Source organism: Oncorhynchus nerka, linkage group LG27 (genome assembly GCF_034236695.1).
Source record: "Oncorhynchus nerka isolate Pitt River linkage group LG27, Oner_Uvic_2.0, whole genome shotgun sequence".
Lineage (NCBI taxonomy): Eukaryota > Metazoa > Chordata > Actinopteri > Salmoniformes > Salmonidae > Oncorhynchus > Oncorhynchus nerka.
The window spans coordinates 75,777,458-75,793,076 of NC_088422.1; the positions used below are offsets into that span (position 1 = coordinate 75,777,458).

Sequence of the window (15,619 nt, forward strand, 5' to 3'; positions counted from 1 at the left end):
ATGTGCCTTTTACTGAGGAGTGGCTTCTATCTGCCCACTCTACCATAAATGCCTGATTGATGGAGTGCTGCAGAGATGGTTGTCCTTCTGGATGGTTCTCCCATCTCCACAGAGGAGTGAACATTGGGTTCTTAGTCTCCTCCTTGACTAAGGCCCTTCTCCCCCGATTGTTCAGTTTGGCTGGACGGACAGCTCTAGGGAGGGTCTTGGCGGTTCCAAACTTCTGCCATTTAAGAATGATGAAGGCCACTGTTTTTGGACATTCAATGCTGCAGAAATTATTTGATTTTATTCCCCAGATCTGTGCCTTGACACAATCCTGTCTCGGAGCTCATGTCCTTTGACCTCATGTCTTGGTTTTTGCTCTGACATGCACTATGGGACCGTATATAGACAGGTGTGTGCCTTTTCCAAATCATGTCCAATCAATTGATTTTACCACAGGTGGACTCCAATCAAGTTGTAGAAACATCTCAAGGATAATAAATGGAAACAGGATGCAGCTGTGCTCAATTTTGAGTCTCATAGACAATGTTCTGAATACTTATGTAATGTTGGAATCGGCTAAACTTTGAACATTGGGATATTAAATAAATGATAGAGACGAAGCATTGAGTAGAAAGAATCTGTAGCAACCCAGAAAGCTTTGGAATGTGTTTGATGGAGGAGAGGAGAGCGATGTGTTGATATAGGCAAGACAGATAGATATCTGTGAATTAGGTGAAGGAGGGGTTGAGATCAGGAGGTGAGGGGTGAGGTCAGTTCCCCTTAAGGGAGTAATCAGGGTTAGTATCTGGTTACCTTCTTTCTCTTGGGCATAAACTAAGGATGGAGAGAGGGAGTGTCTTAAGTAGGATGTATATAAACTGTGATGTGAGATGTATTGATGTCTGATTACAGCTGTACAGAACCTTTGGGAATGATTCAACTTGGTTAAAGCTTCTCTAGTGTTCGTGAGTTATTTACTCTGAAAAATAAGAAGCTAACAGTAAATAAGGTATTTAGTTTTTTTGCAAAAATGTTGTTACCATTTCTAAACTTGTTTTATGGGGTATTGTGTGTAGATTGCTGAGGATTGATTTCTTTTTTAAATCCATTTTAGAATTAGCCTGTAACTTAACAAAATGTGGAAAAAGTTGAGGGGTCTGAATACTTTCTGAAGTATCCTGTCTAATTTCACAATATTGAGTAATGTTGTTTCTCTTCCCTCCCTGCTTTCTCTCTTTCAGCCATCTTGTTGGTGGAGTTGGTATATGCAGTGGTGGGGATCGCCTGGCTTTTCCAATACTACCAACCGTGCTCTGATGTCACTGCCAAGAACCTTGCTTTGGGTGAGTTAGATGAGGAGTACGAGGGAGCAGCAATCACTAGAGTAAATATGTTGTAGACTAGAGTAATCTTCAAAGAGAACAAGGACGGACTTGTAAAACAAAGTAATGGAGTAGAAATGCCCATGGGCATGTTTAGCTTTTCTTACACCATTGCGTGGTTCGTTATGAAGATCACAATATATCAAAACTATCCCGTCTCCCCCCAGGGATTGTGGTGTGCAATTGGCTGGTGATCTTCAGCGTGTGCTTCACCCTCATGTGTACCTTTGACCCCACGGGACGCACATTTGTCAAACTGAAAGCCACCCGGCGACGCCAACGCAACCTCACCACCTACACCCTCAGGTTGGTACCCTCATCCCTGCATACTACAGTCTGTACATCCTTAGGTTGGTACCCTCTTCCCTGCATACTACCGTCTGTACACCCTTAGGTTGGTACGATCTGCCCTACACACTACCATCTCTAAACCCTCAGGTTGGTACCCTCTGCCCTACACACTACCATCTCTACAGAGTATACCACCTGCACCCTCAGGTTGGTACCCTCTTCCCTACACACTACTACCATCTGCCCTACACACTACTACCCTCTCTGCCCTACTCTGTCCACACCCAGCACAGCACACTAAGCTAACCATCCTGCTGTACCTCCCTTCCCCAGACACCGGCTAGAGGAGGGCCAAGCCAGCAGCTGGAGCAGGAGACTAAAGTTCTTCATGTGCTGCACCCGAGCCCAGGACACACAGTCTGTGAGGGAAATATAATTATTTTTCCTCTATCCATCACCCAACGTCCTGTATGATATAATCTATTCAGTGAGAATCAATGGTTATGGTTGGGATCCATTCTTGTGGTTATTCATGGTTCAACCTCTATCTCTCCTCTCCCGTTAGGATGCGTATTCCGAGGTGGCCAGCCTGTTTGCAGAGTTCTTCAGAGACCTGGACATTGTGCCTAGTGACATCATAGCTGGCCTGGTGCTGCTTCGCCAGAGACAGAGGTCTAACAGAGGTGCCATCCTGGACCAGGTAACAGGGGATGGAGACCAGTGTGGAGAGAGAAAGAGAGAGGGATGGGGGGAAAGGCTACAGGTAAAATGGTAAGAGTTGGAGGGCCTGTTTGTGTTTGACAGTCTTATTAGTGTGTGAAATAGTTGTTTTTCTCCCTCAGGCCAACAATGACATTTTAGCCTTCTTATCTGGAATGCCTGTAACTCGCAACACCAAATACCTGGACCTTAAGAACTCGGTGAGTGTGTGTTTGTGGATTTATATTGAACCTCTAAGGCAGCGGTGTAGCCTCTGTCTCTGTTTTGGATGTATTTTTAACATTGTGTGTGTGTCCCTCAGACGGAGATGGGCATGTACAAGGAGGTGTGTTACTACATGCTGTTTGCCCTGGCAGCGTATGGCTGGCCCATGTACCTGATGAGGAAGCCTGCGTGTGGGCTGTGCCGCCTGGTCAGCTCCTGCCAGTAAGTCTGCCTGCCTCCCTCCCATCCCATGCACTTACACCGGTTTCACATTTCACATTCATCAGTATTGACAAAGTGGTAATCCACTGGGACAATAACACTCTGGTCAGACCCCACTCTCTGACACAGTGGGTAAACAATGGAGCACTGACACACAGCGTGTTCCACTCCACTGTTCAGACAAAACACTGACCCACGCACTAACCACTTGACTAGTGATACAAAGACCTAAATACACTGAATCAAACACGTTTGGGTTTTAGACTCACACACTCAATTTAAGGACCTATTGTAATAATCTCTCTCCATCTCTCCCCTTTCTCTCTCTTCCTCTCCATTTTCTTCTCTCTCTCGTCTCTTTGTCTGTCCTCTCTCTCTCTCCTTCTCTTCTCCTCCTCTCTCAGCTGTACATCAGGGTCTGGCTCTAGGCTGTCCCAGACAGTGACAGTGGAGGAGGATAACTGTTGTGGCTGTAACGTCCTGGCTATCCGCCGCCACTTCCTGGACAGAGAGCTGAAGCAGGTCCACGTTGTCTACACATCCTGGCATGACGCGGTGAGTACCAAATGGAAGGGTGACAGACTTAGAGGTCAGGGGTCAGTCTGGACAATTACCAGGCATGAGTAGAATACAGAAGATACAACATGCAGTGTTAGTAGAAGCAATTTGCAAAGTACAGATGAACAGGTGTATGATTTGTCATATTGTCTGTCAGTCAACAATTTGCTGTATCACTCTCCTTGGAATTGTTTCTCGAAATGACTTCTTGCTGATATATTGCACTTAGTTCCCTCAATAATATATGTAATATAACACCTTGCATGTAATATAACACCTTGCATTGCTCTGTACCAAGGGAAGTAAATCACACTGCCAATGGTCTGGCTGGATAAATACTATCCAAATCACATCCAAAATATTCCACCTGTTAATTATTTTCTGTTTGCAGAGGGACGTTGCCGTAGCGAGAAAACGAGCACTCAAAACACACTGACTGATTTGTAAAGCAGACTTCTCTGTTAACTGGGCCAAGTCTGACTTTCCACCCATTAAACCACACCATGCAGGCTAGCTAGCAGAGGGTCTGGACTCTGCAGACTCTCATCACAGAGGGAGTTAGGCCAGGACACTCCATGATGGAAGTCAACATTATAGTCCTTGGCTGTTTCTTCTGCATGCCTTTGATTGATGTGTGTAACCAAAAGAAATAGATTTAGCTGCTGCCTCTCACTATTCTCTCTCTCCCCTTCATAGGTTTACGAGACACCTTTCTTTGTGGCTGTGGATCATGGGAAAAAGAAAGTTGTCATCAGCATTCGAGGAACCCTGTCCCCCAAAGTAAGACAGTGACAAACTAATGACTCACAAGTGACTGACCAGAGAGTCCTCAAACTGCCATGGTTGTGTCCCAAATGGCAACCTATTCCCTACACTTTTGACAAGAGCTTCTGGTCGAAAGTTGTGCATGTAGTGTTTAAAAAGAGAGAGAGGGTGATGGCACCTCCCAAAAAGACTGCAACAACCTACACAGTCCACTATATAGGCCAAAAGGTGCTATTTGGGATGCAGACGATGACTCACAAGTGAATGACCAGATAGTCACAAGTCCAAATCAGTCAATCATGGAGCACAATACAATGTTATGCAGTACAACGACTTTCAGTGAAGTTAAATTCCTCGCAGTTCTATGACATCAAATTCCCATGAAGTCTCCATCTTCAACTGAACTCACACACCTTCTCTCTTGTTGGCTGAACATTCTCTGGGCTCAATTTTGCTCAAGTACTGTAAAATCACTATACTCCGCAGCACGATTTATGAGGTAACTTTTATTTTTTTCTTTATTTTACCTTTATTTAACTAGGCAAGTCAGTTAAGAACAAATTCTTATTTTCAATGATGGCCTAGGAACAGTGGGTTAACTGCCTGTTCAGGGGCAGAACGACAGATTTGTACCTTGTCAGCTCGGGGGTTTGAACTCGCAACCTTCCGGTTACTTGTCCAACACTAACCGAGGAAAGGAGAATATTATTTAACTGGAGCAGAAAGAATGTGTTGCACTTGCTCGCAGTATTCAGAACTCGCCTCGAATATGTGTCAACCCATCTATTTAAAATGTCATGGTTATTTTTCTCACATCAAAATATTTTTTTCTTTACTTAAGGAAATGGAGCACCTTTTCTCTCTCTCACACACACACACACACACTCTGTCTCTCCTGTCTTTCATCTTTTGTTATCACCTCCTCCAATAAAGACATTCTCTGGCAACTAAGAAAGTATTTTTTAAACCTCCAGATTTGGTCTAGATGTGTCAATGTGTAGTTCATACATGCATAATCTATGAGCAGAATTACTGTCTCACCTCAATTAGCCACGAAATCCCTAGTTTGAAAGCGACTGTTTCCTTCAAGCTGTGCCGTGCCATTTTCTCTACATTTCCCCCAATTTGGCCCAGCCCCCTAGCAATTTGAGTTCTGACCAATGAGTTCAGTCCCTCGCATTTGAAAGGGAAAAGGGATACCTAGTCAGTGGCACAACTGAATTCATTCACCCGAAATGTGTCTTCCATATTTAACCCAATAACTAAATCAGAGAGGTTCCGTGTGGCTGCCTTAATCGACATCTGCCTTGATCAAGGGCAGAACGGCAGATTTTTTTCCACGTTTCCAACATGGGGATTCGAACAAGCAACCTTTCGGTTACTGTCCCAACGCTCTAACCGTTAGGCTACCTGCCTCTGACTGACAGCTAGCATAGGCCTGTCCAGTGTAATCCAACGAGGTTGCTGGGAGACCGAGAGCAATGATATGGCGTACATATCTGCACATGTGAAGTAGTACGCAGTTTTCAGGGACCACTTTTGGCTCGTGAGTGCTACTTTCAGAACTAGTCGCTAAAAAGTTTACAAAAGTACCAGAGAATCTCTTTAAGTGCATGTAGTAGTATCATAACGTGTGTGTGTGTGTGTGTGTGTTAGGATGCCCTGACTGATCTCACAGGGGACTCTGAGCGTCTGCCAGTGGAGGAGCAGCATGGAAACTGGCTGGGCCACAAGGTAAGAATGCATTCACCCAGCCAGACCTAGTCAAATCAGAGGTTCCCTTGGGTGTCTCTTCACCCTTTGTTACAAGCCATCCCCAAGAGATATTGGTCCAATGTGCTCCCAAAGCACAGGGACCATTTCACTTCTCAAAAGTGGAATGATTTATAGATGTAAAATGAGTGGATATTAAAATGATTTAATAAAGATGCTGAAGTGAAGAAAAAATGAATGGAATATTAGTCTGCCTCTCTCTCTCTCTCTCTCCCCTATTCCCTCCCTCCTTCTCTTCCTCTCTCAGGGGATGGTTTACTCAGCAGAGTACATTAAGAAGAAACTGGAGCAGGAAATGATCTTGTCACAAGCCTTTGGAAGAGATTTGGTACATGAGTGATGAATATGTGCATATGTCTCAGTGTGGAGTGTGGTTGAAAGGATTTGTGCATATTGGTTGAAATGTAATAGGTTTGCATAACTAACACTTTCATGGGATCAGAGCATTAGAAGAAATAGAAGATTTTGTTGAAGGGTGTGTGTGTGTGTGTGTGTGTGTGTGTGTGTGTGTGTGTGTGTGTATACGTGTATACAAGTCTAATCCGAATGTTTTTCTCAGGGTAAGGGAACCATGCACTACGGGCTGGTGATAGTGGGACACTCCCTTGGTGCTGGTACTGCAGCCATCCTGTCCTTCCTGCTCCGCCCCCAGTACCCCACACTGCAGTGCTACTCCTACTCTCCACCAGGTGGCCTTCTGAGGTAAATATGGCCTTCATCATGTCATCAAACCATATGGTAGATGTAGTTGCTCGGCCCATTGCTTGTAGCCACTTGTAGCTATTGCAACAGGACAGAAAGCACCAAGACCTACTCTGATCAAGAGAACTTTGCATCAGACATCCATATCCCATTCCCATCCCCTGGAATTGTATTGAGAAAGAAATTACCAATAATACTCAACACGCACACTGAAACGCTCACCTTCAACCGTCATAAGATCACTGTGTAACATGTCCATCTTTCAGTAGATATTAGGCTCTGTTATGGGGCTCGTTTCTTTCAGTAGATATTAGGCTCTATTATGGGGCTCGTTTCTTTCAGTAGATATTAGGCTCTATTATGGGGCTCGTTTCTTTCCGTAGATATTAGGCTCTATTATGGGGCTCGTTTCTTTCCGTAGATATTAGGCTCTATTACGGGGCTCGTTTCTTTCCGTAGATATTAGGCTCTATTATGGGGCTCGTTTCTTTCCGTAGATATTATGGGGCTTTCCTATTATGGGGCTTGTTTCTTTCAGTAGATATTAGGCTCGATTAGTTTCTTTCGGTAGATATTAGGCTCTATTATGGGGCTTGTTTCTTTCAGTAGATATTAGGCTCGATTATGGGGCTCGTTTCTTTCGGTAGATATTAGGCTCTATTATGGGGCTCGTTTCTTTCAGTAGATATTAGGCTCTATTATGGGGCTTGTTTCTTTCAGTAGATATTAGGCTCTATTATGGGGCTTGTTTCTTTCAGTAGATATTAGGCTCTATTATGGGGCTTGTTTCTTTCAGTAGATATTAGGCTCTATTATGGGGCTCGTTTCTTTCAGTAGATATTAGGCTCTATTATGGGGCTCGTTTCTTTCAGTAGATATTAGGCTCTATTATGGGGCTCGTTTCTTTCAGTAGATATTAGGCTCTATTACGGGGCTTGTTTTTTTTTGCCTTGTGGCAAAGCTGAATAACCTCTATAAAGCGGCCAGTCCCCTCAAACTGGATTTGCAATGTAACTCATAGTGAAAGAGGTTGTGTGAACATATGCCCTGTTCCAGTGCTCTGCCAGTCCAGTGCTGTTCTGAGAAGGTAATTTGTGGTTAGAACTGGTTCTAGATTATCTCTGCTGATCAGATGAGGTAGAGGCCTTTTGTCAAGTCCTCCAGTTTCTAGATTATAGCATAAAGCAGGGAACTCAGAAGCATCATCTCTGTATACACCAGTGTTTTCTGTGCTGAAATCTTTTTTCTTCTTCATATTTGTCAGTCGTGACTCGTGATCTAGCCTGTTTGTCTCTGATCTCATGTATTGATATTGATTAGATCCCAATCCCGTTTATGACACCACTGTCTATCTTGAATGCTTTTTATCGAAGGGCAACTCATCGCGGGCCTTGATGCCTCTACACATCGACGTTTGCTGTGGAGAGATGTTTAATTATTTAGCTCGTGATTTTTGTGTGTGGAAAACATCTGGCTGGAAATTCAGCAGCAACAGTTTCAGTGGTGGCGGAGGGAAAGAGAGTACACATCACACTCTTACTAGACAAACACTTAGTTTTTCTGACCCGCTCTTCCTTTTTTTACATCCTCTTTCTCTTTTTGTGTCTCTGACAAGCATTTCGCTACACCTCTGTAACATCTGCTAAATATGTGTATGTGACCAATAACATTTGATTTGACTCTCCTCATCGTTTTGTTTCTACAGTGAGGATGCCATGGAGTACTCCAAAGAGTTTGTCACTTCTGTCGTTTTGGGAAAGGACCTTGTCCCAAGGTATGTCATCTATGTAGAAACCCCACCTATTTCAAGTATCGTATGTCATGATGTACAGCTGTACTCATTTCTCTCCTGTTTGTCTCATAGGATTGGTCTCTCTCAGTTGGAGGGGTTTCGGCGCCACCTGCTGGAAGTCTTACAGAAGAGCGACAAGCCAAAGGTAGCGCATGTATTTCTAATTAGATAGCAAACTGTGTGTGTGTGATCAAACCCTGTATATTCTACAGAAAGGAAGCATCAACACTGTGCTCTAACTGCTATCAGTATAGGTTGTAACTGCTGATATCTCCCTGCCAGTGGAGGATCATTGCAGGGGGAACTAAGTGCATTCCTAAGTCCGAGCTGCCTGTGGACGACGGCCCCCAGCCCCAGACAGCCCCCGTGCCCCCCAGCACCCGTCTCTGGCTGCATCCCAGTGATCTCAGCATCGCCCTGTCAGCCTCCACCCCCCTCTACCCCCCGGGCAAGGTCATCCACGTGGTCCACAACCACCCCTCAGAGACATGGTAAGAGCCCTGGCATTACAATGATGGCACAAGAAAGTTTATTTGTCACATTCACAGGGTCACAGATTTCATTTCAGGGTACTGTGGAATCCTCTGACCAACAATGCAGGTCAAAGAGAAGTGAGTGAAACAATAGTACAAATAATATTAGTAGTAATACTAATATAGTAGTAATACAAAGTTTTAAAAAATAGAATAGAAAAAGATCACAGGACAGCATATACTGTATATACACTACCGTTCAAAAGTTTGGGGTCATTTAGAAATGTCTTTTTTTTTAAAGGAAAGCACATTTTTTGTCCATTTAAAATATCATCAAATTGATCAGATGTACAGTGTAGACATTGTTAATGTTGTAAATTACTATTGTTGCTGGAAACGGCAGAATTTTTTTTTTTAAGTATATATATAGGTGTACAGAGGCCCATTATCAGCAACTATCACACTTGTGTTCCAATGGAACGTTGTGTCAGCTAATCCAAGTTGATCATTTTAAAAGGCTAATTGATTATTTAAAAAAAACTTTTGCAATTATGTTAGCACAGCTGAAAATTGTTGTTCTGATTTAAGAAGCAATAAAACTGGCCTTTAGACTAGTTGAGTATCAGCATTTGTGGGTTCGATTACAGGTTCAAAATGGCCAGAAACAAATTACTTTCTTATGAAACTCGTCAGTCTATTCTTGTTCTTGTTCTGTGAGGCGTCTGTTTCTCAAACTAGACACTCTAATGTACTTGTCCTCTTGCTCAGTTGTGCACTGGGGCCTCCCACTCTTTCTATTCTGGTTGGAGCCAGTTTGCGCTGTTCTGTGAAGGTAGTACACAGCATGGTACGAGATCTTCAGTTTCTTGGCAATTTCTCACATAGAATAGCCTTCATTTCTCATTTCTAAATGACCCCACACTTTTGAACTGTAGTTTATACACACATTTACAGCTAGTTTTAAATGATCTACAGCTGCTGCAGTTAAAAGTAGTGAAGTGTATAAACAAGGATACTTCTCTATAGAGTGAGTAACAATGATAAATGTCCATTGTGAGTTGACGGGGGGATAAATGTCTGTTGCGGCGGAGGTCAAATGAAGTCCGGGGGCAGGAGAGGGGCAGGGGGAGCAGGTAGCAGCCTATTGGTGGCTATTCAGCAGCCTGATGATCTGGGGTTAGAAGCTATTGGCCAGTCTGTCAGTTTTTGCCATGATGCACCTATATTGATTGTTGAAATCAGGGAGAACAGGCTGTGTCTCAAGGCCTTTCTGCGACACCTTGTGTTGTAGGTGTCCTGGAGGGCAGGCAGTGTGCACCCGATGGTGCGTTCGGCTGAGCGTACCACCCTCTGTAGAGCCTTGCGGTCAGTGGTGGCGGAGTTGCCGTACCAGGCTGTGATGCAGCCCAACCGTATGCTCTCGATGGTGCTCCTAAAGAACACTAAGGGCACTCGGGGACAGGCCAAATTTCTTCAGCCTCTTGAGGTTGAAGAGTTGCTGTCGTGCCTCCTTCAGAGATTATGATCAACTTTATTATCCCACTAGGGGGAAATTTGTTTGGTCATGTGCTTAAAAATACTTTACATAAAACATGAAACTACACAAAATAATTAATTCAAAGTGCCATAGCTACACGTTTAAAGTGAAAGTGCAATATGCTGTATACTGGAGGGACCAACAGATTCTCTATTATACAGCCTAATGGCTGTTGGAATGAAAGAGTCCCATATCTATCTGTTTTGAGTGAAGGGGATGAGTAGTGTCCTGTAAAATACTTTCAAGTTTTAGGAGGATGGGTTTTTGTGTGCAGGTTGGTGGCTGATTCTTGATCTATACCAATTATCCTTCCCGCCGCTTTATGCGCTGAAGCATATTCACCACGGCGTCTGTGTGGTTTGACAATTTCAGCTTCTTGGAGATGTTTATGCCGATTAACTTTTTTTTGACCGTCTCCAGGGCTGCCCTGTTGATGAGGATGGGAGCGTGCTCAGCCTGGTTCCTCCTGAAGTCCACAACCAGCTCCTTTGTTTTGCTGACGTTGAGGGATTTGTTGTTTACCTGGCACCACGCCGTAAGAATGCCTGCCTCCTCTCTGTAGACCGTCTTGTCACATCAGTAACTTGATGATGGAGTTGGGACTGTGAGGCCACCCGGTCACGGGTATACAGGGAGTACAGTAGGGGACTGAGGATGCACCCTTGTGGGGCTCCCGTGTTAAGGATCAGTGTGAAGGAGGTGATGTTGCCTACCTTCACCACCTGGGGGCAGCCCGTCAGGAAGTCCAGCACCCAGTTGCATAGGGAGGAGTTCAGTCCCAAGGCGGTGAGCTTAGCGGTATTGTAGTTGATGAACAACATCCTCACATGCATTCCTTTCGTCCAGGTGGGTGAGGACAGTGTATTCTACCAGTCAGTTTAGTACACATCTAGTGTGACATGTTTTATGCTAATTGGATAGAAACTGTACGAGGGAAAAGACTGGCTTTACGCAGACATGACTTTTGGTATAAATGTGCATGCATACATCATTTTGCTGCGTATATAATTTAGCATGCCCTTCTCTCTGTGTGTAGCTGTGGACAGGAGGAGCCCACCTACTCAGCTCTCTGGGGGGATAACAAGTCTTTCAACGAGGTCATCATCTCCCCTGCCATGCTAAACGAGCACATGCCTCACATGGTGATGGAGGGACTCAACAAGGTCTGTGAATATAATAGATACACTGTCCATGTCTGTCTGGGTTTCCTTTGTGTGTTGGATGGGATGAGTGGAGGTTTCCTGTAGATAATGAGATTGTAGGGGTCCTGGTCAGATGCTCTGTTGGGAAAGGTGACAGAATAAGGTAGCGGAGCCCTGGTGAAGTGCACTGAGGGAAGTATCAATTAATCCAACCTCATTCATGCACTGAGTTGGCAGGTGATGACACTGGATGAATGTTCTACAGTTGAAGTCGGAAGTATACAGTGGGGCAAAAAAGTATTTAGTCAGCCACCAATTGTGCAAGTTCTCACACTTAAAAAGATGAGAGGCCTGTAATTTTCATCATAGGTACACTTCAACTATGACAGACAAAATGAGAAAAAAAATCCAGAAAATCACATTGTAGGATTTTTAATGAATTTATTTGCAAATTATGGTGGAAAATAAGTATTTGGTCACCATAATTTTGGTCACACAAAAACCATCCCAACCGTGAAGCCCCACAACATGATGCTGCCACCCCCGTGCTTCACAGTTGGGATGGTTTTCTTTGGCTTGCAAGCCTCCCCCTTTTTCCTCCAAACATAACGATGGTCATTATGGCCAAACAGTTCTATTTTTGTTTTGTCAGACCAGAGGATATTTCTCCAAAAATTACGATCTTTTTCCCCATGTGCAGTTGCAAACCGTAATCTGGCTTTTTTATGGCGGTTTTGGAGCAGTGGCTTCTTCCTTGCTGAGCGGCCTTTCAGGTTATGTCGATATACTTTTTTAATGTGGATATAGATATTTTTGTACCGGTTTCCTCCAGCATCTTCACAAGGTCCTTTGCTGTTGTTCTGGGATTGATTTGCAGTTTTCACACCAAAGTACGTTCATCTCTAGGAGACAGAACGCGTCTCCTTCCTGAGTGGTGTGACAACTGCGTGGTCCCATGGTGTTTATACTTGCATACTATTGTTTGTACAGATGTAGGTGGTACCTTCAGGCGTTTGGAAATTGCTCCCAAGGATGAACCAGACTTGGTCATTGCTAATTTAATTTGATTTAAGCAAAGAGGCACTGTGTTTGAAGGTAGCCTTGAAATACATCCACAGGTACACCTCCAATTGACTCGAATGATGTCAATTAGCCTATCAGAAGCTTGGAATTTTCCAAGCTGTTTAAAGGCACAGTCAACTTAGTGTATGTAAACTTCTGACCCACTGGAATTGTGATAGTGAAATAATCTGTCTGTAAACAATTGTTGGAAAAATTACTTGTCCTGCACAAAGTAGATGTCTTAACCGACTTGCCAAAGCTATAATTTGTTAACAAGAAATGTGTGGAGAGGTTGAAAAACAAGTATTAATGACTCCAACCTAAGTGTAATGTAAACTTCCGACTTCAACTGTATGTATATGAATGTGTTTGTAGGTTTCTGTCTGTAATAGCTTTCCTAACAATTGTATGTTTTCAATTAATAGTTACAACTAACCTCATGTTTTCTTGTGCTGTAGCTGGTGAAGGGTGCTGTTCACTGATGGTGTGCTGGATGTTCTGTCTGGTCTGCTCCACGCTTAGGCTATACTGAGGTTACTCTGATGGAACTGCATTGGTGTTGGACTGTGTCTGCTGTGTGTTGGGTATTGGTGTAAGCATGGTGTTGTGTGATTGAAACTGCAGTGGTGTGTTTGTATGTCTGTGTGATACTTATGATGTCTCTGCAGGTACTGGAACCATTTGGTCTCAGTTCTGAGCAGGCAGGTGCAGAGCCAATGGAGATGGAGGATGAGGGCCAACCAGCCAGCACTGTTGTGGTCATAACCTCTGAAACAGAGCTGCCCTCTACACCTCTTCTTTCAGATACCTCCTCTAACGCCCACAAAGACTCACTCTCTCCCTCTCCTCTTTCAGATACCTCCTCTAACCCCCACAAAGACTCACTCTGTCCCTCTCTTCTTTCAGATAGCTCTTCTGATACCAAGAAAGACCCACTCTTTTTCTCTCCTCTTTCAAATACATCTTCTGATACCCGCAAAGACCTTTCCTCTCCCTGTTCTCTTTCAGATTGTCCCTCTACCCCCAAAATAGAGCTGCCATCTACCCCTCTTACAGATACTGCATCTGTTCCCCAAACACACTCTACCCCTCCTCCTATGGGTAGTCTTTCCCCCACTGAACCATCAAATACCTCCCCACAAATAGACCAACCCGCCGTGTCCCACATAGACCAACCCGCCGTGTCCCACATAGACCAACCCGCCGTGTCCCACATAGACCAACCCGCCGTGTCCCACATAGACCAACCCGCCGTCTCCCACATAGACCAACCCGCCGTCTCCCACATAGACCAACCCGCCGTGTCCCACATAGACCAACCCGCCGTCTCCCACATAGACCAACCCGCCGTCTCCCAATTATCGAATGGCCCCTCTACTCAGAAAACTGACTTGTTCTCTACACCTCTGTCACACCCACTCTCTTTCCCTCAAGCATCAAGTATCCCCCAAACAGACCTACCCTTTCCCCCACAATCATGGCAGACAGACCCCCTCCTCTTACAGGTGTACACTTCCACCAAGCCCCGCTGAACCTGTACTATCCAATACCCCTTCATCTACCCAAGTAGACTCTTCAAATCCACCATCCACCACCCTCCCACTACCTATCCCAAATCTTCTGGTTTAACATTAGTCTCTGCCTCTCCAGCTCACAGTCCTCCTCTGCCTCTTCAGTCTTACAAACCCTGTCTTGCTCTTTGCTTTAGCTTCAAATTGTTCAGATTGAGAAACCACCACACACCCTACTTACTAACTAATACACACTTTTCTCTAGATGCAGTGAGGTTTCCATGGTTACCCCCATTTCTCCAACACTAACCCCTCCTCGTTATTCCTTGTGGCCTCCTGCTGTTGCAAATTGGCAGCTCAAGGTGTCCTGAGTAAGGAGGATGTGCTAAGTGTCTCTGAGTCCTCTGATTCCCCCACAGTTGGCATGATGGCACAAACAGACTGGTAACCAGGCTCCTGTAGACTGTGTGGTCACATCAAATAGATTCTAATGGCTGGTTTTATATTAGAGTAGCCTGTTACCTGACAGTGATGACTACTTGAATAGATTGACCAGCCTGAAATAACCTCCCACCATTCAGACCAGTTCACTTTATATTAGTGAGATGATGGAGCACTAAGCTAGGCCTCGTTTATGCTCAATTCATTGATATAATTAGTCAAAAGATAAATTGACCTAATAATATATCTCAATGGGTTCGTTACAAAGAGGGAGGACGTGCTTGTCTATTAGTCATGGTCAGTGCTTGACTTGGGCAGGAGCTCACCAGAGCTGAATACCTGCACCTCACATTTTCTACTGCTTGTGCTCCTTTTCCTAGCTCAAGCACCTAAATGTGAACAGTACCAGCTCTCAAAATGAGTGCCAGCACCTATTTCAGTCCAAGTCAAGCACTGGTCATGGAGGCAGAACAGTACTTCCCTGGTACTGTTCTGCGCTGTGGGAGATGCACCTACTGGTTGATGTGTTTTACAGTATTTGATCTTGGTGGCTTTGTTTCTGATTGTGTCCCCTATGGTGCTGCTGGGGTGTTGGTGATGTGCCTTTTTCTGTTGTTGTTGTTGCTATGGAAATATTAAGGTCATGCTGCTTGCTGCCTTATTGGTCTTTCGCCTGGTTCTCAGTATGTTCTATAAATATGTCCAGGAAAGTACTGGACTTCATTTAGTTTTTTCTATGCTGATTGACGCCCATCATTAGCTGACTGTTTTTACTCACATCCCTCTCTGTCCATCTCTTCCTGTTACACACAGCTTTCATACCAATACCATCCATGTTTGTTCAATGTTAACTCCCATTATCATTTACTTTCATGTTTCATTATAGCCATTTGTCATTTTCATATTGAAATGTTGTATTCCATGTCACAATGTGTTTAAGAAAATGCATGGCTTGTGATCCACATGTTTTCATATTTATTAATGATATTGTATGCTTTTGAATAATGCTTTTTTTCATTTTGTGTTTTAACTCATTAAAGACGAATAACATATTTA

The 15,619-nt window shown here is 44.1% G+C and overlaps 1 protein-coding gene across 3 annotated transcripts in view; it reads left to right on the forward strand.

Moving 5' to 3' along the window:
* The window catches only part of LOC115112434 (diacylglycerol lipase-alpha-like), a 39,620-nt gene that overhangs the window by 19,188 nt on the left and 4,813 nt on the right, over positions 1–15,619 (forward strand). Inside the window, exons 4-20 of one of the 3 annotated variants that reach the window (XM_029639497.2) lie at positions 1,230–1,331; positions 1,538–1,676; positions 1,809–1,868; positions 1,995–2,082; positions 2,227–2,361; positions 2,504–2,581; positions 2,683–2,807; positions 3,212–3,362; positions 4,062–4,145; positions 5,787–5,864; positions 6,151–6,231; positions 6,463–6,605; positions 8,311–8,379; positions 8,470–8,542; positions 8,680–8,888; positions 11,444–11,570; positions 13,280–15,617. In XM_029639497.2, coding sequence (XP_029495357.1) covers positions 1,230–1,331; positions 1,538–1,676; positions 1,809–1,868; positions 1,995–2,082; positions 2,227–2,361; positions 2,504–2,581; positions 2,683–2,807; positions 3,212–3,362; positions 4,062–4,145; positions 5,787–5,864; positions 6,151–6,231; positions 6,463–6,605; positions 8,311–8,379; positions 8,470–8,542; positions 8,680–8,888; positions 11,444–11,570; positions 13,280–14,143 — 2,606 coding nt within the window. In that variant the 3' untranslated portion in view covers positions 14,144–15,617. Of the gene's footprint in view, positions 1–1,229; positions 1,332–1,537; positions 1,677–1,808; positions 1,869–1,994; positions 2,083–2,226; positions 2,362–2,503; positions 2,582–2,682; positions 2,808–3,211; positions 3,363–4,061; positions 4,146–5,786; positions 5,865–6,150; positions 6,232–6,462; positions 6,606–8,310; positions 8,380–8,469; positions 8,543–8,679; positions 8,889–11,443; positions 11,571–13,279; positions 15,618–15,619 lie in introns of those variants that run through there. The other 2 variants (XM_029639494.2, XM_029639495.2) reach the window with 2 other exon arrangements.